This window comes from Oncorhynchus clarkii, chromosome 16 (assembly GCF_045791955.1).
Source record: "Oncorhynchus clarkii lewisi isolate Uvic-CL-2024 chromosome 16, UVic_Ocla_1.0, whole genome shotgun sequence".
In the NCBI taxonomy this organism is placed as follows: Eukaryota; Metazoa; Chordata; class Actinopteri; order Salmoniformes; family Salmonidae; genus Oncorhynchus; species Oncorhynchus clarkii.
The window spans coordinates 42,951,335-42,973,795 of NC_092162.1; the positions used below are offsets into that span (position 1 = coordinate 42,951,335).

The window sequence follows — 22,461 nt, forward strand, 5'->3', positions numbered from 1 at the left end:
AAAATATGTATTTTTCCAGCCGTTGAAGTTCGATTTAGGTTCTGAATGAAAGGTGAAAATATGTATTTTCCGGACATTGAAATCAGGTAAATTTTCATTTCTCAATGAAAGTTGAAAATATGTCATTTATAGGCATCTAGGTTTGGGCCAAATCAAGGCTGGTCCAGACTGGACCAAATCTGAAGCAAACATAGACATCTTTTTATTTATTTTTTAAACCTTATACTTTTACTCAAGTATAATTTTACTGGGTTACTTTTATTTGAGCCATTTTCTATTAAGGTATCTTTACTTTTACTCGAGTATGATAGTTGGGTACTTTTTCCACCACTGGAAATTGAGTAACGCTCCCAATGCAATTATGCAGCAATTATGAAGTCCAGTCTGTCTAATACAGCGGTCTCCAAACTTTTCTAGAATGAGATACTTAAAGATATATTTTTTTACATGTTGTGAGCTACAAAACTAGCTTTCAAATAGGCACATCATTATCTTTCCTGTAACTCTTCCCCAGGTATTTAGTGTACAATAGAAAGTCGTGCACTATATTTTCTGGCAATATACCTGGTAGAATAATGGTTAAACCAACTCAGAGGGTCCATGTCAATGCTTAAATCTGAATACCTTTTTCAGGGATGGGGGGGATGAAATAATTTTTTTATTTTTGTATAATTCCCCTTTAATTGGGCATCTAGCTAGTGAGGAATGTGCCATCTAATGTGTTGATAGCAGCAGTAGTACAGAACCATTGCTCATTTCATGGCTAAATTAGCAAATGACAAATAATATATAAAAAATAACATACTTACTCATGATATACACTACTTCTGCCATGTAAGCCTACTTTGTAGTTAACGTTTAATTGAGAAGGTTTCGGGGAAAGTATTTCTGTCATCCCTCAAGATGGTTATCACATCAATTGGCGACACACAGTGATAGACAAATTGAGGCCCCTGATCTAATACATCCACAGTGGGATTTCGACTGTTTATATTTATTGTAAATATAAATCATAATTGTATTTTATTTTTAAGTTATGTAACACCATTACAACCCTGTTTAGCACGTTTTAGTCCAAATATGGCATTATTCCACTCTTTGGATTAGTTTACATGGGGAACTTTTATTTTGAAGGCCAACCGCAAATTCCACTATTCTCACGAGCTACAAAACCGCCGCCAACCAGGAAATTCAGGAAATAAACGTTCATTTGCTGTTGCGAAACAGGCAGACAGAGCTGTCAGTTGAAGAAGTTGTAGCTAGACTACTTGTACAATAAGGTAAGACTATGAGTTTTCCTAATACTATAACTGATCATTATTGGACATTGTTATAGAAGAAAGTGCGATGTACGCAAACACAGTAGCTAGCTAACGTTAATTAGCCATGCTAGCTAGCTCGCAGTTTCCAGTACCAGCTAGCTAACTTAGTTGTGCCTGTATTTTATTGTGAACACAGTGTGATTACGACAAGTGGATATTGAGAAATTCATCCGTATAAGAGGGGATCAAACTTTACAGTACAGATTATCAAGCAAACCAACCAATTCAGGAGATTGTGTGCTGCTGCTCGTTACAGGAAACGAAGACGTCATGCAGCCCTCTAAAGACGTCTGTTGGTTCTTGACAATATGGATGGTCCACCTTGCCCTCATGGTTCTCACTGTTCAAGGTAGGGTTATCTACAAGCATAACTCTATTTCTATGACTGCATGTTTTCATCCATTGGTTTGAAACTCTGGTTTGAAGCGTGTACCACATAGTTTCTAAACCCAGGGGCGCAACACTCCGAGACTTCCGGGAACGCTTTTCATATAGACCAGGGTTTGAGAATGCAATGAGAATAGTTGGGGAATACCAACATTAATTTCCTATTGACCCCCATTGTAAAATCGTTACCTTGGTCGTCATCGATTATTTTTGTTATACAGAAATAGCACAACATACCGATAGGCTGCAGTGTTGTTCAGGAGGAGTACATGAAGCCAGGTCAAAAATCCCAACCGATGGTTTGCAATGCTTCCATGCAGGGAAATAAAGCCAATGAAAAGACCCGAGGTAAAGTTCGTTTTATATTCGGACATTCAACATACAATTTTAAATGGCTTTTGGCTAATGTAAAAATCAATAACTAATTCATTGATTGTCACAAACATAAAAATAGACATGGTTTATTCTATAAATGACTTTTTACAACCTGTTTTGAATACAAATTCCAGTTTTGATTTGTTGGAAATGTAAATCTTTAAAATGCAATTTAAAGCTGTATAAAACATTAACTAATTAACCGTTTGTCACAAACATCAAACTATGTATGATTTATTCTATAAAGGTTTAACATACTTTTACAACCTTTGTTTTGTGTAAACATTTCAGTTTTTGATAGAGGGCATGTAGTCCGTCTAGAGGGCATGTGGTCAAAGTTCTAAGGAGTCTGTTATACCCTATTAGAAGGGGCCTGGCATAAAATGTGCATCTTAAGTCAAATTAGATTTGGGGTCACTAAAAAATGTCCTTGTTTGTGAAAGAAAAGCAAAAACATTGTCCCTTAAAATAACATCAAATTGATCAGAAATACAGTGTAGACATTGTTAATGTTGTAAATGACTATTGTAGCTGGATACAGCTGAGTTTTAATGGAATGTCTACATAGGCGTACAGAGGCCCATTATCAGCAACCATCACTCCTGTGTTCCAATGGCATGTTGTGTTAGCTAACCTGAATTTACCATTTTAAAAGGCTCATTGTTCATGAGAAAACCCTTTGCAATTATGTTAGCACAGTTAAACTGTTCTGATTTTAAAGAAGCAATAAAACTGTCCTTTAGACTAGTATCTGGAGCGTCAGCGTTTGTGGGTTCGATTACAGGCTCAAAATGGCCAGAAACGAAGCACTTCTTCTGAAACTCGTCAGTCTATTCTTGTTCTGAGAAATGAAGGCTATTCCATGCGAGAAATTGCCAAGAAACTGAAGATCTCGTACACACTGTGTACTACTCCCTCACAGAACAGCGCAAACTGACCCAAAAAATAAATCTACTGGCCCAAAATCAGCACTACATAATTCAGCAGGGAGGTGTGCAACTACCATACATTTATACCCATTATACTAGTGGGTATCCCTTTCAATTCACATTCCTTGCAGAAATAACTATTTGCAAACCTTTTAAAACATCCAGAAAGACAGTGGTCTTAGAAAGGTATTTATACTTTTAAAAGACATACTTTATGTGGATGAAATAATTCTGCCAGCTTTTTAATGTCCTAGTTTTATATATTTTTCTTTACCTCCAACTCTAAATATCCAAGTGAGCCCTTGGGGATCAGATTTACCATTATACCCATTGATCAAATGTATAACAGACAGACACTGCTCAAAAGGAGTTGTCTGTGATATGTAGACTCGCCACTTTACTAGGTTCACCACCCTATTCACGATAATAAATTGCACCTACATACACCAAGTCCCGTGGTCTTGGCTTGCTAGACACTAAAGCATGCAGAGAAGTATTCAGGTATTATGTTACTGTTTGTTAGAACTGTAGAATGTGCAAAATGACAGCACAGTCTGATGGTCTTTTGTAACTCAGAAAACCTGTTCGCCGGGGTTGGAGTAGCCAGGAGGAAGGCATGGCCAGCCGTTGAGAAATGCTTATTGAAATTTTCGATTATCATGGATTTATCAGTTGTGGCCGTGTTACCTAGCCTCAGTGCAGTGGGCAGCTGGGAGGAGGTGCTCTTGTTCTCCATGGACTTTAGTGTCCCAAAACTTTTTGCAGTTAGTTACAGGATGTGAATTTCTGCTTGAAAAAGCTAGCCTTTGCTTTCCTCACTGACTGCGTGTATTGGTTCCTGACTTCCCTGAACAGTTGCATATCGCGGGGACTATTCGACGCTATTGGCGGACTGCCACAGAATGTGCATATTTTCACTTTTCTGTGAAATCACTGAATTAGTTATTGATATTTTTTCTGTCTTTAAATGCAATATTTGAGATTTTATGTATTTATCAAAACTGGAATTTCTACTCTAAGCAAAGGTTGTAAAAGTACACTAGACATTTATAGAATAAATCATACATAGTTTGATTATGTCAGTGAAAACGCTATTGATTTATACTGTTTAAATGGCATTTTATAGATGCCATAGTTATGTATTTCTATCAAGTCAACTGGAATTTCTACAAAAAAAAGGTAAAACTATGCTAGACATTTATAGAATAAGTCATATCTGGTTTGATTTTGTGACAAACGGTGAATTAGTTATTGATTTTCAAATGGCTTTTGGAGAAGATCCGTTGAATGTCCGAATGTGCAATTTATAAAACCAACTTTACCTCTGTGTGAAAAGAAGCCTGTGGCTTCAGGCTATTTGGAGTGGGAAATGTGGGGACGCTGTGTTCAAGTAGAATACACAAACAGTGCAAATCCCCATTACCCCCCCCCCCCCCCCCCATCTACACACAGTACCCCATAATGTATTTAAAAATATATATTTAACCTTTAACTACGCAAGTCAGTTAAGAAAAAACTCGTATTTACAATAAAAAAATATATATAAAAAAAATATTTAACCTTTATTTAACCAGGTAGGCAAGTTGAGAACAAGTTCTCATGTACAATTGCGACCTGCCAAGATGAAGCAAAACAGTTCGACATACAACAACAGAGTTACACATGGAGTAAAACAAACATACAGTAGAAAAATAAGTCTATATACAATGTGAGCAAATGAGGTGAGAAGGGAGGTAAAGGCAAAAAAAACGCCATGGTGGCGAAGTAAATACAATATAGCAAGTAAAACACTGGAATGGTAGATTTGCAGTGGAAATAATGGGGTGCAAAGGAGCTAAATAAATAAATACAGTAGGGGGAGAGGTAGTTGTTTGTGCAAAATTATAGATGAGCTATGTGCAGTAATCTGTGAGCTGCTCTCACAAATGGTGCGTAAAGCTAGTGAGGGAGATAAGTGTTTCCAGTTTCAGAGATTTTTGTAGTTCGTTCCAGTCATTGGCAGCAGAGAACTGGAAAGAGAGCTGGCCAAAGGAAGAATTGGTTTTGGGGGGTGACCAGAGAGATATACCTGCTGGAGCACGTGCTACAGGTGGGTGCTGCCACGGTGACCAGCGAGCTGAGATAAGGGGGGGCTTTACCTAGCAGGGTCTTGTAGATGACCTGGAGCCAGTAGGTTTGGCGACGAGTATGAAGCGAGGGCCAGCCAACGAGACCATACACGTCGCAGTGGTGGGTAGTATATGGGGCTTTGGTGACAAAACGGATGGCACTGTGATAGACTGCATCCAATTTATTGAGTAGGGTATTGGAGGCTATTTTGTAAATGACATCGCCGAAGTCAAGGATTGGTAGAATGGTCAGTTTTAGAAGGGTGTGTTTGGCAGCATGAGTGAAGAATGCTTTGTTGCGAAATAGGAAGCCAATTCTAGATTTAACTTTGGATTGGAGATGTTTGATGTGAGTCTGGAAGGAGAGCTTACAGTCTAACCAGGCACCTAGGTTTTTGTAGTTGTCCACATATTCTAAGTCAGAACCGTCCAGAGTAGTGATGTTGGACGGGTGGGCAGATGCAGGCAGCGATCGGTTGAAGAGCATGTATTTAGTTTGACTTGTATTTAAGAGCAATTGGATGCCACGGAATGAGTGTTGTATGGCATTGAAGCTCGTTTGGTGGTTTGTTAACACAGTGTCCAAAGAAGGGCCAGAAGTATACAGAATGGTATCGTCTGCGTAGAGGTGGACCAGCAGCAAGAGCGACATCATTGATGTTGTTAGAGGAATTAAATTCCTATATGTTTAATACCCAATTAAATTAATACTCAGCCCATTTCTAAGGATTTGTAAGAAACTTATTTGCATAAAATGGCCGGAGACCAGTCTCAAAATCAAGCACTAGAGTTTATTCTCGAGAGTACTAAACATGATACATTTTACAACCGGTTATAAACTGAAAATGACATCATTAGGTTTCGAACTGTCCCATCTCTCCGCCACTGCGGTACAATGGCAGTATAGTTCTTAAGCCTTCCTACATCGTCTCCCACCAATTTAGATCATTTATGACCAAGCCAAGGTCTTCCTGTGTAGATAAGCATTCTAGCAATGTCTGACGATAAGTTCATTAGTTTCTACCAAAGAACAGACAGTCATTGTTCTAATTCTTGATTACAATTACACACATGATATTCAGTACTAGGAATCAAAGAAAATTCATACATCTATACAGTAACATAATAGTATTCTGATTAGTCAGTCCTGATTGAAATGTATACATAATTGGTCATTATTGATAAAGAAAAATCCCTTATGTTTACAGAGAAGTCGGTCCAATAGAGACTGCCAGAGGCTTGGACAACAGGCCCTCTGATTTGACACACTGAACTCTATCAGAGAAGTAGTTGGTGAACCAGGCGAGGCAATCATTTGAGAAACCAAGGCTATCGAGTCTGCCGATGAGGATGTGGTGATTGACAGAGTCGAAAGCCTTGGCCAGATCAATGAATACGGCTGCACAGTATTGTTTCTTATCTATGGCGGTTAAGATATTGTTGAGGAACCTTGAGCGTGGCTGAGGTGCACCCATGACCATCTCTGAAACCAGATTGCATAGCGGAGAAGGTATGGTGGGATTCAAAATGGTAGGTAATCTGTTTGTTGACTTGGCTTTTGAAGACCTTGGAAAGGCAGGGTAGAATAGATATAGGTCTGTAGCAGTTTGGGTCAAGAGTCCCCCCTTTGAAGAGGGGGATGACCACAGCTGCTTTCTAATCTTTGGGAATCTCAGACGACAGGAGAGGTTGAACAGGCTAGTTGTTACGGATACAGGTATCCTGTGTCTGTGTGTATCCTGTGTGTGTTTCTTTTCTCTCCTTCTCCCCTCACAGGTGAAAATCATTACTCCCCAATCAGTCAACAATCAACCCATCAATCAGAAGACACACCTCCTCCTGTTTCCTACCCTATCACAGTTCCTTCCCCATGGTTTAAAAACCCCATCATTTGTTTGTTCAGAAGCTCAATCTTTGTAATGCCATGTTGGTAGATAGCTGTTCTTGGTAGATTTCAGGAGAGCTCAATCTTTGTAATGCCATGTTGGTAGATAGCTGTTCTTGGTAGATTTCAGGAGAGCTCAATCGTGGTAATGCCATGTTGGTAGATAGCTGTTCTTGGTAGATTTCAGGAGAGCTCAATCGTGGTAATGCCATGTTGGTAGATAGCTGTTCTTGATAGATTTCAGTAGCACAATCTCTTTGTAAATGCCATGTATGTAGATCTCTCTCTTTGTGTATTAATTAACCTCTTCTTTTGTTTGAGCACCTCCAAAGCACTTTGTCATCTCCTGTGAGTATTGTTTTTGCTTATGGTGTTTGCTGGTGGGAAAAGGGGGAAACCAAGACAAGTCGCCCATGGGCATACACTACCCGTAGGTAAACTTTGTTAACACACACTAGTTAGAACTGGGCGGACCACCCACTGTATTTTTGGTTAGTTAGTTAGCTGTTGTTGAAATAGGCTAGTCTAGCTTAGGGGTGTTTTGAATACTTATTGTTTCTTTCCTTGGGTCCAGCTCAGCCCCTTTTTCCTGCTCCCCCCATTACCGTGTGTTTAGAAATAAACCCTGAGTTTGACGGTATTATTTCGGTTGTCGTGGTTATTTCGTTCACTTTTACTTTGTCACTGTTATAATTTACATGAGTTATGTTACGGGTCTCACTACCATCCCCCCTAGACTGTCGGGCCAAAAGGGATTCGTAACACTAGTAATAGGGGTTGCAACAATTTCGGCAGATAATTTTAGAAAGAAAGTGTCCAGATTGTTTAGCACGGCTGATTTGTAGGGGTCCAGATTGTCTAGCCCGGCTGATTTGTAGGGGTCCAGATTTTGCAGCTCTTTTAGAACATCAGCTGACTGGATTTGGGAGAAGGATAAATGGGGAAGGCTTGGGCGAGTTGCTGTGGGCTGTGCAGTGCTGTTGACCGGGGTAGGGGTAGCCAGGTGGAAAGCATGGGCAGCCGTAGAAAAATGCTTATTGAAATTCTCAATTATAGTGGATTTATCGGTGGTGACCGTGTTTCCTATCCTCAGTGCAGTGGGCAGCTGGGTGGCGTTCTTATTCTCCATGGACTTTTACTGAGGAGTGGCTTCCGTCTAGCCACTACCATAAATGCCTGATTGGTGGAGTGCTGCAGAGATTGTTGTCCATCCTGTATCTGTGCACAAACTCAATTTAACCTTGCACTATTTCTAAACAATGTCAACTTTGGCAAAGTCTATGAAACGTAGTACACTGTGTTCGTAACGGATTATAGTTTTGGTAACATAAAAATGCATTGATCAGATGTTTCATTGATGAGAAAATGTGCAGAATGTCAGCCCAGTTTCACTCCTGGCTTTCTGTCCGACTCCCACACGCTACCACAAGAACTGGTCCCGAACCTAACCACAGTCCTGCAATGTTACTTTAGGTGTACAGTACCAGTCAAGTTTTAGAACACCTACCTGTTCAATGGTTTTTCTTTATTTGTATTATTTTCCACATTGTAAATTAATAGTGAAGACATCAAAACTATGAAATAACACATATGGAATCATGTAACCAAATTTTTTAAATAAAAATATATTTTATATTCTTCAAATAGCCACCCTTTGCCTTGATGACAGCTTTGCACACTCTTGGCATTCTCTCAACCAGCTTCATGGGGTAGTCACCTGAAATGCATTTCAATTAACAGGTGTGTCTTGTTCATTTTGTGAAATGTATTTTCTTAATGCATTTGAGCCAATCAGTTGTGTTGTGACAAGGTAGGGGTGGTATACAGAAGATGGCCCTATTTGCTAAAAGACCAAGTCCATGTTATGGCAAGAACAGCTCCGATAAGCAAAGAGAAACGACAGTCCATCATTACTTTAAAACATTAAGGTCAGTCCATCTGCAAAATGTCAAGAACTTTGAAAGTTTCTTCAAGTGCAGTCGTAAAAACCATCAATTGCTATGATGAAACTGGCTCTCATGAGGACCGCCACAGGAAAGGAAGACCCAGAGTTACCTCTGCTACAGAGGTTAAGTTCATTAGTTACCAGCCTCAAATTGCAGCCCAAATAAATGCTTCAGAGTTCAAGTAACAGACACATCTGAACATCAACTGTTCAGAGGAGACTGCGTGAATCAGTCCTTCATGGTCGAATTGCTGCAAAGAAACCACTGTTAAAGGACACCAACAGGACAATGACCCACAACACACCTCCTGGCCGTATAAGGGTTATTTGACCTTTTGACCAAGGAGAGTGATTGAGACTGTATCAGATGACCTGGCCTCAACCCAATAGAGATGGTTTGGGATGAGTTGGACTGCAGAGTGAAGGAAACGCAGCCAACAAGTGCTCAGCATATGTGGGAACTCCTTCAAGACTGTTGGAAAAGCATTCCAGGTGAAGCTTGTTGAGAGAATGCCAAGTGGGTGCAAAGCTGTCATCAAGGCAAAGAGTGGCTACTTTGAAGAATATAAAATATATATTTTTTATAAAATTCAACTTTCTTCTTTCGCATAATCAAGTGGCCTATTTTAGGACGCAAATATGGGTATTCAGACACAGCCGGTGTCTACTGGTGTCCTAGCTAGCTTCTTCTGCAGGGTTTATCAGTGGTTGGCATCCAACGTTATGTACTGGAGCACCCCCAATAGAAGCATAAGGAGGAGTTCCGTACAGAGATGCCCACATGCAGGAACGCCCTTACTTACGAGCCGCAATTACGCCCTTCTCGACCGGGTTAGAAATTTGGCAAGTCTGAAGTGAAACATTCGAAAGGCAACCTAGATTCAAGCCAATGTCTTTATATAGCTGAGCCTGTCATTAACTACAACCGTGTGAAAGTGACACTGACACGTAAAATTTTTGTTAAGAACAACTATATGGAATAGCAGTGCCTTTTCATTTGACGGCCTGCACTGGTAGACCTGACGAGGCGTTTCTTCGCGTGAGCTATGCTAGCTAACGTTGCCATGACATTGCTTAATTATTATTATTTTTTTTACCTTTTATTTAACTAGGCAAGTCAGTTAACAATTTACAATGACGGACGACGCTGGGCCAATTGTGCGCCGCCCTATGGAACTCCCAATCCCGGCCAGTTGTGATGCAGCCTGAATATCTTCATACTGTCTTTGCTTATACCGTCTATGGTTTAAATCATTGTCTCACGTCAGATTGCGTGACAGCCATCTGCACTGATAGTGTACTGAAATTCTATCTGATAACACACATTAGTTTTCGTTATAGTTAATTTTCTGATTAGTGTGCCGAATTCTGCAGCACAGATAACGGTTCTAGCTGCGACGTCATCGCGTTGGCCAAACGTTACAAAGCAGTGAGACAGTGCCAGTTGTCAGTCAGATGCATGATGATTTCTAAGAACAGTCCCGTATCTTTAGTGGCATACAACTTCATCAACAAGCTGGCAAACTAGCTACCGTTATGGCCATTCAAACAAGCTAGCACAAGGCTGCTAGCTGGGGCAAGAGGAGCTGATCAAGCATGTCTTTCTGTAGGAGCCAGCAAAGAGAGAAATTCTGGTCTACTTAACGGGGTGGGTCTCCTATAGACACTCCTATAGACACCAATGCAATAGTAACTAACTATCTACTTAGTTCATTTGCCTTTAATTGAACCAGAAAAAAAACAGTGGGGTGTCTCGCTTCCACTTCCGTCTCTGGTAACCAGTGTGTTATATCTGCGTGATTTTCAAAACTAAGAACTAGTGTTTGGAAAATGAGCAAAATCTCAATATAAGAGATGCGGCTTTTAAGACAGCTCAAAACTAACATTTTTGACTTGGAAACCCACTGTAAAAAAATGAGCTCAGAGCTTCCTACTTGGAATAATCGACCAATAGGAAGCTCTACGCAAAACACGTACGTAAATGTTAACCCTTCGAGTGTATGAGTTGTCTTGAAAGAACCATGAGTTCCACGTTTAGTTAGACACATGGCTCCTGGCAACTGCGTGTCGGGTTAGAATGACCCCATCTGACATGAGACAATGTGGGTTTTGAAGGTGTTGTCTCCAGTATTTGTCCACCTTGGTCATTCAATTTTGTCTCCTTTGTTTTCAGGTCAAGAGTGCTCCAAACCCATACCGTTAGAAGGGTCAAACATGGTTTTTACATCAACCCAAGAGACATTTGGAGATGGAACAAAAGCAAGTTTTGAGTGTTCAACTGGATATGTCCGTGCTGGAGGGTCTCGATCAGTCATCTGTACTGCTGGCGTGTGGAGTACAGTGACACTGACATGCGAATGTAATTCCAATAATTGTATTTTTTATTGTGCTAAAAAGTTAGGCCATATTCCTGTAAATGTTTTTAGTTCTAAAAAATAAATAGTCGCCCACTCTATATAAGCTCCCAGTAATTTATTGGGTAAACCACCAATGTTTCAGTATCACTGTGCCTTCTTCAGGGTAAACAACGCATAGCTGAACACCGCAGCTCAATCAGGTGCAAGAACACTGACTACCCAGTAGCAGCTCACTTTGTTTGAGCTAACCATCCTATTTCTTCCCTCAAATACAAAAGAGGTATCGAGCATGTTCCCCTACCAAGGAGAGGAGGTAACATTGAGACCCTACTACTACAGAGGGAGGCCTACTGGATCTCCTATACAAAAAATACTAGTGGTCTGAATGTTGACTTGGACCTCGGGCCCTTTTTAATAAACAAGTCCCCCTTTTTTTATGACCAGGTCTGCTAAATGAACGTATTCTTTCCACAGCTTATCAGCGTGCACCCAAGATGTTCCCTGGTAGAGATGCTTATTATGCATTGCGTTTGAACCAAAGGATTGCATGTGACTAAGATTAAATTAATTGGAAACAATTAAATCTATATATGAAATAGTAAAATGCATTTTCATGTTAATACTATGTACAATATCTAATCATGTTGTAATATGATGAAAACAATAGCCTAATATATTTAACATGCTGTAAACTATTGTCTTTTAACAGTAACTTTTTCATCCTCAGCACCCTAATTACTATGACATACCCCTCACTAGTCATTGGTTGCATTAATTGCACTGGTTGTTTATATAACCTGTTCAAGCATTCATGATATTACCCTGAAGAAGGCACAGTGATCTAGAGATGTCGGTTTACCCAATATATTGCTGGGAGCTTGTGTATACAGTGTGCAACTCTTTTATTTATTTTTATAGCCTATAGTTTACTCGCCGTTAGTCCGCACCTCCTAACTCTTTTGGGTATGCACCAGCTCATGCTTTTCACTAAACAGTTTTTACCCACCCACTCACAACTTGATATATTCATTGCCCATTCATAAAACTCACTGAAAAAGTAGGCTAACCTGGAATCTGGACCTGTTTTCTTTCAACATTCCACTCCTTGCCACTCCATGTCATGTTTGGCATATGACACAGTGGCAAGGAGTGGAATGTTGGCACAAAACAGGCCAGGCTAGCCTACATTTGCTCCGTACATGACTCTTTTTCTTTATGGTTGTTTCAGTAAGGTCGTGTGGCTCACCAGGAGAAGTGATGAACGGCCGATATAATCTCTCAGGGGTTCTGTTTGGCGCCAGGGCTGTTGCTTTCTGTGACACTGGGTCAGTGCAAGGCTATTTGCCTCATATCTCTCTCTGTCTCTGTCTCTGTGTCTCTCTCTCTCTCTGTGTCTCTCATAGGGCTGAACCATAGAGAGAGCACTCATCTTTGTATCTGTGCCATTATAGCATCTGTGACCACTACGTTTTAAAGTTGTCCATTTTTATTCTTCTTCACTGGGCTCCCAACTCATAGGAATCCCCACCCAGTTGGCTATTTTAAAATGCTGGAAGCCCTTATTGGCAATGTCCATGATGAGTCTGTCTTCATGGGCTGAACTGAGTTCTTTAACATGCCAACTGTCCATTTGTTGGCCTAATTTTATGATTTCCAGATCGGCCCTAATCAAACTTCCCCTCCCTAAAAGCTGAAGGAAATGTTTAATGTTTATCCTATGATCTTCCTTTACTATCTTGCTTAAGGTCAGAGCCGTCTCTGTTGTAACCCTTGTTACCCTTAAAGCAATACTCCAAATACTGTCTAATCTTTCTCTTTTTCAGCTATATGCTTGTGGGCAGCGGTGTAAGGAACTGTATGGTCGAAGGCTGGGATGGCAGAGTTCCTGTATGTGAAGGTTAGTCAAGTGAAAATAACTATCTTAAACAGTTCTATGCTTGTGCCAAGATCAAAACTGTTCATAACTGCTGTTGTGTTCTACTCTGCAGTGGTGAAGTGTGGAAAGCCCCCCACCATTGTCAACGGTGGACTTGTTATCCCACCTGATGAAGTGTACCACTATAGAAGTGTTGTGGAATATAGCTGTGAGAAGGAATTCACTCTGGTTGGAACTAAATCCATAGTCTGTGAAAAGGAAGGAGAATTCCAGCCAGCTCCACCGGAGTGTAAAAGTACGTTGAAAGCTTGCCTTTTTCCCCCCTTCTGTTTTAAACAGTCATAATTATTGTTGTTGACAAGACATAGAACTGTTCGTATGAACTGTTCACACTGATAAGATTAACCCACCGTTCCTAGGCCGTCATTGAAAATAAGAATGTGTTATTAGTTAGCCTAGTTTTATAAAGATTAAATAAAGGTGTTAAAAATAAATAAATAAAAAAGATTTTAAAAAAGATTATAAATATCACAGTATCTAGCCTGATAATACAGATGTACATGAGACAGCCTAAGGAGCGGTCTGAACAGTGGACACCCTAATGCAGGGCTCCTCAACCCTCTTCCTGGAGCTCTACAGTCCTGTGGGTTTTCAGTCCAACCCTAATTTAACACACCCGATTCTACTTATTAGCTGCGCAACAAGATCTTAACTAGCTGAATCAGATATGCTAAATTAGGGTTGGACTGAAGACCTACTGGACAGTAGATCTCCAGGAAGAGGTATGTGCAGCCCTGCCCTAATGTGTACTATACACTTAAAACCATGATGCAACATTGAGCCCAGGGGAAATTAGTTTAAAAAATATAGCCTATTTATTGAAAAGATTAGTTGCATGATATACATAAATAGGTGGTTATAACAACATTGTGTTTATATTGCTTCAAGTAGCCTAAAACCAACAAATAAGAGACTTTGGCCACCTTTATTTCACAACCATAGAGAATAAACATCTCTTTTGTTTACATCTGCAGTGGTTTCATGTCCTGCTCCTGTTGTTGAGAATGGCGTTAGGATTGAAGGTCATCTGCCCCCCTACAAGCACAAGTCTTTTGTGACGTATAAGTGCAACAATGGATATGAGATGATGGGAAAGGCCAGTCTGACATGTGAAATAGAAGGCTGGTCAGCTCCTACTCCCACATGCAAAGGTAAGGCTTGTTTCAGTGTGTTACTTAACATACTTTATCCTGTATTTTGGATCAGATATTTTGTGCGTCATTTGGTATTTAGTGCCAGATGACCAATGTGTCAGCAAACTGACTTTCTGAATTGAATTGATCTCATATAAACATATAGAGAATATTTTGATAAGACAATATGGTATGTTGAGGGATAACAACAGTACATTGATGTGACAGACTGGACAAGAATAGTTATTGGCCTAATTGCATTGCATGCCTTTATAGCCCTTCCGACGACAACAAAGCCCCCTACTACTACTACCACCGCTACTACCACTGCTACTACCACAACAGCTACTACCACTGCTTCAAAGAAAACCACAAACCAAGGTACAGTCCATTTTGATACTGCTTGGCACAATCCTAATCTAATTTTACAGTGAGCTACAAAAGTATTGGGATAGTGAAATTTTTTGTTGTTTTGGATTTGAAATGATACAATGTCATAGAAATGAATGGTAAATAATGTATTGTGTCATTTTGGAGTCACTTTTATTGTAAATAAGAATGTTTTTTTTGTTTTACCCCTTTTTCTCCCCAATTTCGTGGTATCCAATTGTTTTTAGTAGCTACTATCTTGTCTCATCGCTACAACTCCCGTACGGGCTCGGGAGAGACGAAGGTTGAAAGTCATGCGTCCTCCGATACACAACCAAGCCGCGCTGCTTCTTAACACAGCGCGCATCCAACCCGGAAGCCAGCCGCACCAATGTGTCGGAGGAAACACCGTGCACCTGGCAACTTTGGTTAGTGCGCACTGCGCCCGGCCTGCCACAGGTATCCCTGGTGCGCGATGAGACCAGGACATCCCTACCGGCCAAGCCCTCCCTAACCCGGACGACGCTAGGCCAATTGTGCGTCGCCCCACGGACCTCCCGGTCGCGGCCGGTTACGACAGAGCCTGGGCGCGAACACAGTCTCTGATGGCACAGCTGGCGCTGCAGTACAGCGCCCTTAACCACTACGCCACCCGGGAGGCCAAGAATAGGTTTTTAAACACGTTTACATTCATGTGGATGCTACCTTGATTATATGGATAATCCTGAATGAATTGTGAAGAATGATACAATAACGGGAGGTTAGCACTGTGCGTCTTAATTGTTTCACTCGTCATTATTCACGATTCATTCAGGATTTTCCGTAGTCATGGTAGCATCCACATGAATGTAGAAACACTCCCTTTTGACAAAATCGCATTAATATTTTTGCACTAGTTGGCTGAACCTGCACGAAAACTCTTTCATAGCTTGTTTTCCATCTTTTTAAATGGGAGCAAATTTGTTTTCAGCACTTTGATTTGACTGATCAACATTCGTTTTCTCATGGCTCTGGCGTCCCTCTGCAGCAGACATATGGTGAGCAATATGTTTGGGACATTGAATCGCAATAAAATCACAGTATCTAATCGCAAGACGTATGGAATCTTGAGAATCGCAATACATATCGTATCGCCACCTAAGTATTGCAATATCGTATCGTGAGGTTGTTGACAATTCCCAGCCTCTCTCTGTCACACACACACACAAACTTGTCATAACACTAGAAGTACAATATTGTCTGACGCTGAGAACTAACTTAGTGAAAGATGTCCTCATTAGTGGCTTTCCCGCCTTCCATGTATACAGTACCAGTCGAAAGTTTGGACATACCTACTCATTCCAGGGTTCTTTATTATTTTCTATATTGTAGAATAATAGGGAAGGTATCAAAACTATGAAATAACACATGGAATCATGTAGTAACCCCAAAAGTGTTAAACAAATACAAATATTTTTGATGATAGCTTGGCACACTCTTGGCATTCTCTCAACCAGCGTTCTCCTGGCATCCACCAAACCCAAATTTGTCTGTTGGACTGGCAGGTGGTAAAGTGTGATTCAACACTCCAGAGAACGCGTTTCCACTTCTCCAGAGTTCAATGGCGGTGAGCTTTACACAAATCCAGCCGACGCTTGGCGATTTTAGGCTTGTGAGCGGCTGCTTGGCCATGGAAACCCAGTTCATGAAGCTCCCGACAAACAATTATTGTGCTGACGTTGCTTCCAGTGGCAGTTTGGAACTCGGTAGTGAGTGTTGCAACCGAGGACAGATGGTTTTACGCGCTTCAGCACTCGGAGGTCCCGTTCTGTGAGCTTGTGTGGCCTACCACTTTGCGTGTTGTTGCTCCTAGACGTTCCCACTTCACAATAACAGCACTTACAGTTGAATGGGGCAGCTCTATCAGGGCAGAGATTTGACGAACTGCTTTGTTGGAAAGGTGGCATCCTATGACTGTGCCACGTTGAAGGTCACTGAGCTCTTCAGTTAGGCCATTCTTCTGTGTGTGTGGACCAGAAGTCCCCACAAGAATAGTAAACCAAAAATGTTTTGACCAACTGGGGACAGTTGGTTCCCAAAAGGTCAAATGCTATTTGTAGGTGGTTTAGGGTTAGAATTAGGATTAGGAGATAGGGTTAAGGGTACAGGTTGGGGAAAATAGGATTTTGAATGGGACTGAATTGTATAGCCCCACAAGGTTAGCTGTGCAAGACTGTGTGTGCGTGCTCGCCAGGACTAGACATGAGTGCTGCAGCTCTGTGGTAAAACATGATTATTTACTAGCATAACAAATGCCACCGTTAATGCAGTAAAGGTTGGATGGACATTTTTTTTTGTTGCTTGTTACAACACTAAAATCAGCTTTCAAACAAGTTCTACTCAATGGCCGAGTCTACCAGCATCAATGGAGCATTCACGGCCCATCCCCAGTCCATGTAGTGGGCGGGGATACCTGGCCGTACTTCTGAGTATGAACCTCAACTGTCGCAACATGAATGGAAATGGGTGTAGGTGAAAGCTGGTGGCGTTGATATTTGGCAGTCTCTGCCACGTACACAGGCTTGCAGTGCATAGCCTCCAGATTGCGAGCCTGAACTAGGGCAAAGCAGTTGGCTAGGTACTGCTCTGTTTCAGCTGTCGTGGGAAGCCCAGCAGTTTGGAGGAGGAGGTGCTTTTCCTGTACCCTTGAGTGCCATGCATACAGGGACTTTTTGAAGTGTTTGGATCCTTTTTTTTGTACATTTGATTGTTGGATTCAAATAAAGTATTTGTGTGTGTGTGTGCGCAAACCTTAATATCTCTTCTTTATGTTACAGATCGCCTACCTGGTCCCCCTGATGCCAAAAGTAAGCGGTCACCCAGTTTTTACCTATTGATGTTACAACAGTTAGCTCTCATCCGTACATGTTACAACAGTTAGCTCTCATCCGTACATGTTACAACAGTTAGCTCTCATCCGTACATGTTACAACAGTTAGCTCTCATCCGTACATGTTACAACAGTTAGCTCTCATCCGTACATGTTACAACAGTTAGCTCTCATCCGTACATGTTACAACAGTTAGCTCTCATCCGTACATGTTACAACAGTTAGCTCTCATTCGTACATGTTACAACAGTTAGCTCTCATCCGTACATGTTACAACAGTGTATGATCTCTTTGATGGTTCAAGCAGTGTTTAGGCTATTTAGTGATGATTCATCTTCACTGCAAATTCATGATGGCATCTTCCTTCCCTCGTTTGTTTGTTTCTCTTACAGACCACACTTGGATCATATTAGGGAGTGTCCTAGGTGTACTTGGTAAGTTGCAATGGATAATGACAGTAACAGTGCAACATGGTGACCTGTTAAATCAAGTCATACCATCTTCTCCAAAACAAGTTCCAAGAATTGTATTATATTCCATCTTATGAAGACGAACGGGATAAGCAGTATTTTTGGTTTTATGTTGGAACATTATCAAATGTAGTCATCGTGCAACAATGTTGACTCAATCATTTATTTTCTAGCATATGCTCACCAATGTATTTTTATTACCTAGGTAGTATTCTGTTCAAGCCTTTTCTTGCAGGACAGACATGAAGTTATTTGTAATACTTTTCTATTGTTACTGGTATACAAACCTATAACAATACCCCTTTCTGTTGACATCCCATTATTTATTAATGTGGTTCACAGTAAGGAGAAGGAATGTTGTGGTTTTAAAATCTATACAAGTAAAAATGAAGTACTTCATATGTTAAACAAAATAATACCTTATAAACGTCTCCTTTTTCTTTCTAGTCGTTGGTTGTATTATAGTATTTATAATCTACAAATATAAAGCACGGTAAGAAATTCTTATTTCATTAACTAACATCCAATCCAAGGCTTGTTTCCTGTCATGGCTCCTCCCTCTTTTCTTTGCGCTCACTAAAACAACTGTTGTTCAGTTTCATGTGTTCTTTTGAGTTCTTGCTGCTGTTATAGCCATCTATGCTGCTTCAGCTAAATGCTGCATGCTTTATATTTGCAAAGCTTTCTGGTGTTTAACATCAATATACACACACCAGCCACAGTAGTGGAGCTGCAAAGTAAACGCAATGGCCATTTTGTCCCAGAAGTCTTCTAGTGTTCTTAAACATTGAGCTAGTTGGTGTGTCTGTCGTTGAAGAGGTCCAGAGGGGTTGTCACACACATGGCAGGCAAGGGTGGCAGATTGATGAGACCAATGGGTTTGGCCTAGTCTGGTATCCATAACATTCTACTCCTTACCACTCTGTGCCATATAGCAAACCGTTTGGCATATGACATGTGGCAAGGAGTGGCTTGTTTGCACAAAACACGTCTGAGTTCCACGCTAGGTTTGGCCTCCTGGTCACCCAGAAATACAGACATGGTGACCAGTGCTCGACTTTTGTGTTACAGCTCTCGAGTTGGATACTCAGGAAATGTGGCCACTAGTAACTCTGAAGACAGAGAGTTGTAGCACCCTTGGCCACGGTAAGAAGATGGACTTCTGAGCTCACCGTTTTTATTTAATTTTCTTTAATAAGAAGTCGGCGTTCCAATTCATCCCAAAGGTGTTCGATGGGGTTGAAGTCAGGGCTCTGTGCAGGCCAGTCAAGTTCTTCCACACCGATCTCAACAAGCCATTTTTGTATGGACCTCGCTTTGTATTAAAATAAGATGGAATAAAAAAATATGGGTGATTGAGTATGATTTAGCAGTGAAATGCTAAATGTTTTTATTTTGATGGGTGAGCATCACTGAGATCTTCAGTAAGGACATTGTACTACCAATGTTTGTCTATGGAGATTGCATGACTGTGTGCTCGATTTTCTACACCTGTCCGCAACAGGTGTGGCTGAAATAGCCAAATCCTCTAATTTGAAGGGGTGTCCACATACTTTTCAATATATATTGTATGTGTCAAAGTCCAACAGATTTATCCCGTTTTATGTTCCACAGGTCCACCCATCCACACAGAGAATGTGTGGAAATAAATGTCAAATGTATTTTCTGGGGTTGTCTTAACTGTATTTTTTTGTTTTCTTTTTCAGTACCAAGTCTTCTGATTTGCTTTAGTCTTCTGTTGCATCCTTGAGAAGGGAGTCACAGTGAACATGCTGCTGTGATTTAATGCACTACCCTCCTGCTTATGAATGTAGCAGCCCCTCCCAAACACCGGTTTCATATCCTTTCAAAGGAAGTTCTATTACGTGATTGTTTAGAAACCTCATGACAATGAATTGGTTCACTCTCATTTGGAAGCTTGTGCTTAATGAGTGGCCTAACCTGATTATTCAAAAACTATTTATGTTTCCAGTGTACTTCACAAATATCTCTTTATCTAAGCCTGCTTTATCTCATTGCCAACATTCTTAGTTACAATTCTCCCCTTTAGGGCAACCCTGCATCACAAAGCCAGTTTTGCCCCCTTTGAAATAAAGAATTTGAAGGAAATCATATTTATTAAAATGTCCAACAAGATTCCCCTGTGTATTTATTTGGATAGTGAAGCTAAAACTTGGCTCTGTACTGAAAAACAGCTTGTATCTTTAAGGCGATCAGACTCCTGATCAGCCAACAACCATCTCCTGTAGTTGGAGTAGTAAGTAGTACTCCTGGAGTAAGTAAGAGACAAAGAAAACACACACAAGCTCACACACCTCATACACGTAGTCACCATACTCACATATATACACATACATACCAGTGGAGCCTCCTCAGAGGAGGAAGGGGAGGACCATCCTTAGTGAATGTATTCTTTTTCAAATAGAGACAGTAGAGGTTATCCTCTTTAGATAAAACAATACTAAATATGTTCACGTCATGCAATTATTCATATACACACACTGTTTTGCACTGAAGGTCTACAGAAGCCGCAACAACAATGGTGTAGCCTGAGGACAACTACTTTCTGTCCTCTGGGTACATTGACTTCAATTATGATATGACGCTTTGCCTGGTTGTGATCACTGATGTCCACATGTGAAGGGAAAAGGTGAGAGGAGGAGCGTGCGTAGATGCGAGATGATGTTAATAATCAAAGGGTTCGTGCTGTTTGTATGTGGCGGCTATGAAAATGAACTGTTTGCGTGTGATCAGGTCTATTCCGACAATTCTGTTTAAAAAAAAAATCTAAGACGGAAGCAAACTGAACAAAGTGGGAATAAACATACCTGAATTTGTTCAATATAAACTATTTTGCAACTGTTGGACTAATGATCACATCCGAGATCAGCTAGATGCAGGCAAGAGTGTGCAAAGCGGTATTGAATGTGTCAATGTCACCTTGATTACTCTAATTTCTCTTGACCCGTGCGCCTACTTTGTTAACTTCCATTCATAGGCTAGGTTGTAGCAACCTCATGATGGGTATAGGGGAAAATTGAGAATCATGTTGTAGCCTAAACTTATCGCTGTCACATTGAACTAGGTGAATGGAATATGAATTAGTCATCCAATATGCTGTAATAGAAATAAGGACATGCTCACACATAAAATGATAATTCTTCCCTCATCTTAAATGGCACAGACCACCACTGATATACATACACATACAGCCAACGCTGCTGTCCCATGTATATAGAGACATTAAACACTGGACCATTTCTTTTATACTGTTTTCACCCTGTGTGTTCATATACTGTATTCTTCACATTGCTCATTCTAATAGATCTACTACTGTGCGTTGCATTTTTGCTACACTGTTTTGCACACCGCCTGTATTTATCAACTGAATTCTTGACATAGTTCACTGTAATAAATCTACTGCTCTACATATTCTTAGTGTGTGTGTGTATATATATATATATATATATATATTGGTTTATATACACAGATTGAATTTGTTTACTGATTAGTGTTATTTGGGTTGTTAACTGGATTCATCCTGTCATTTGTGATTTCTTGTTTCAAATTTGTTCTTATTTGTGTACTTGCTTGACATTTTTTACAGCACTGTTAGGAGCCAGTAACACAAGCATTTCGATGTACCTGCGATAACATCTGCTTAACTGTGTATGCGACCAATAAACTTGGATTTGATCTTTCTAGTCCCCCCATTTCAAGGTGTCATAAGTATTTGGACAAATTAATTTGTGTGTTAAAGATATGCTCCGGAACTTTGGCGACTAAGTATTTTTTTAACTTCCTGCTTTGGACTGGATGTGTCGACGTGTAGTTCGTACATGCATAATCTATGAGCAGAATTACTGTTTTACTGTTTTCAATTATCCAAGAAATCCCTAGTTTTGAAAGCAACAGTTTTTCTGGAAGATGTGCATTTTCCTCCACGTGAGCCAGCCCCCTACCAATTCAAGTTCAACCAATGAGCTTCAGCCCCTCGCCATATCAGTGACAGCTAGCAAGATGCACATGATGCACCCACAGCAGAGCAAGAGAGAGCAATGATGTGGTGTACAAATGTGTCATTTTCAGGGAAATGTTTTTGCTTGTGAGTGCTACTTCAGAACTATTGGCTCTAAAAGTATACAAAAGTATTGGAGAATCCCTTTGAAAGTAGTCATGTTTTTTGGATGCATTTGCAGTTTGTTTTTGTCTCGGATTATGTTGTGCCCAATCGAAAATATATATTTTTTTCCAAAACAAGAATATCTAACCACTTGGATGCTACTGTGATTATGGATAATCAAGAATGAATCTTGAATATCAAATAAAATTGTATTTGTCACATGCTTTGTAAAGAACAAGTGTAGACTAACTGC

General features: G+C 40.4%; 1 protein-coding gene across 6 annotated transcripts; it reads left to right on the top strand.

The window, feature by feature from the left end:
- The first annotated feature begins 939 nt into the window (after window positions 1-939).
- Window positions 940-21,798, top strand: LOC139368508 (C4b-binding protein alpha chain-like). Of its 6 annotated transcripts, XM_071107489.1 has the most exons (13): window positions 1,151-1,280; window positions 1,579-1,671; window positions 11,125-11,310; window positions 12,537-12,633; window positions 13,132-13,205; window positions 13,297-13,479; window positions 14,219-14,395; window positions 14,654-14,758; window positions 17,563-17,592; window positions 18,008-18,049; window positions 18,533-18,578; window positions 19,157-19,231; window positions 19,792-21,798. In XM_071107489.1, exons 2-12 carry the CDS (start codon window positions 1,593-1,595, stop codon window positions 19,215-19,217), a joined length of 1,080 nt encoding a protein of 359 aa, XP_070963590.1. In that variant the 5' UTR covers window positions 1,151-1,280; window positions 1,579-1,592; the 3' UTR covers window positions 19,218-19,231; window positions 19,792-21,798. The 6 variants fall into 6 exon arrangements, with proteins under 6 accessions (XP_070963591.1, XP_070963594.1, XP_070963590.1 ...); XM_071107490.1 differs by lacking the exon at window positions 19,157-19,231 and having other exon boundaries at window positions 940-1,280; XM_071107492.1 differs by lacking the exon at window positions 14,654-14,758 and having other exon boundaries at window positions 19,792-21,515.
- Window positions 21,799-22,461: the final 663 nt, after the last annotated feature.

Bases quoted from the DNA above. Each gene is read 5' to 3' on its own strand.
- LOC139368508 (XM_071107489.1), top strand. From the start codon at position 1,593: ATGCAGCCCTCTAAAGACGTCTGTTGGTTCTTGACAATATGGATGGTC. The intron at 11,311-12,536 runs GTAATTCCAATA...TGGTTGTTTCAG, and splicing joins AGTGACACTGACATGCGAAT to TAAGGTCGTGTGGCTCACCA. The intron at 18,579-19,156 runs GTAAGAAATTCT...TTTGTGTTACAG, and splicing joins ATCTACAAATATAAAGCACG to CTCTCGAGTTGGATACTCAG.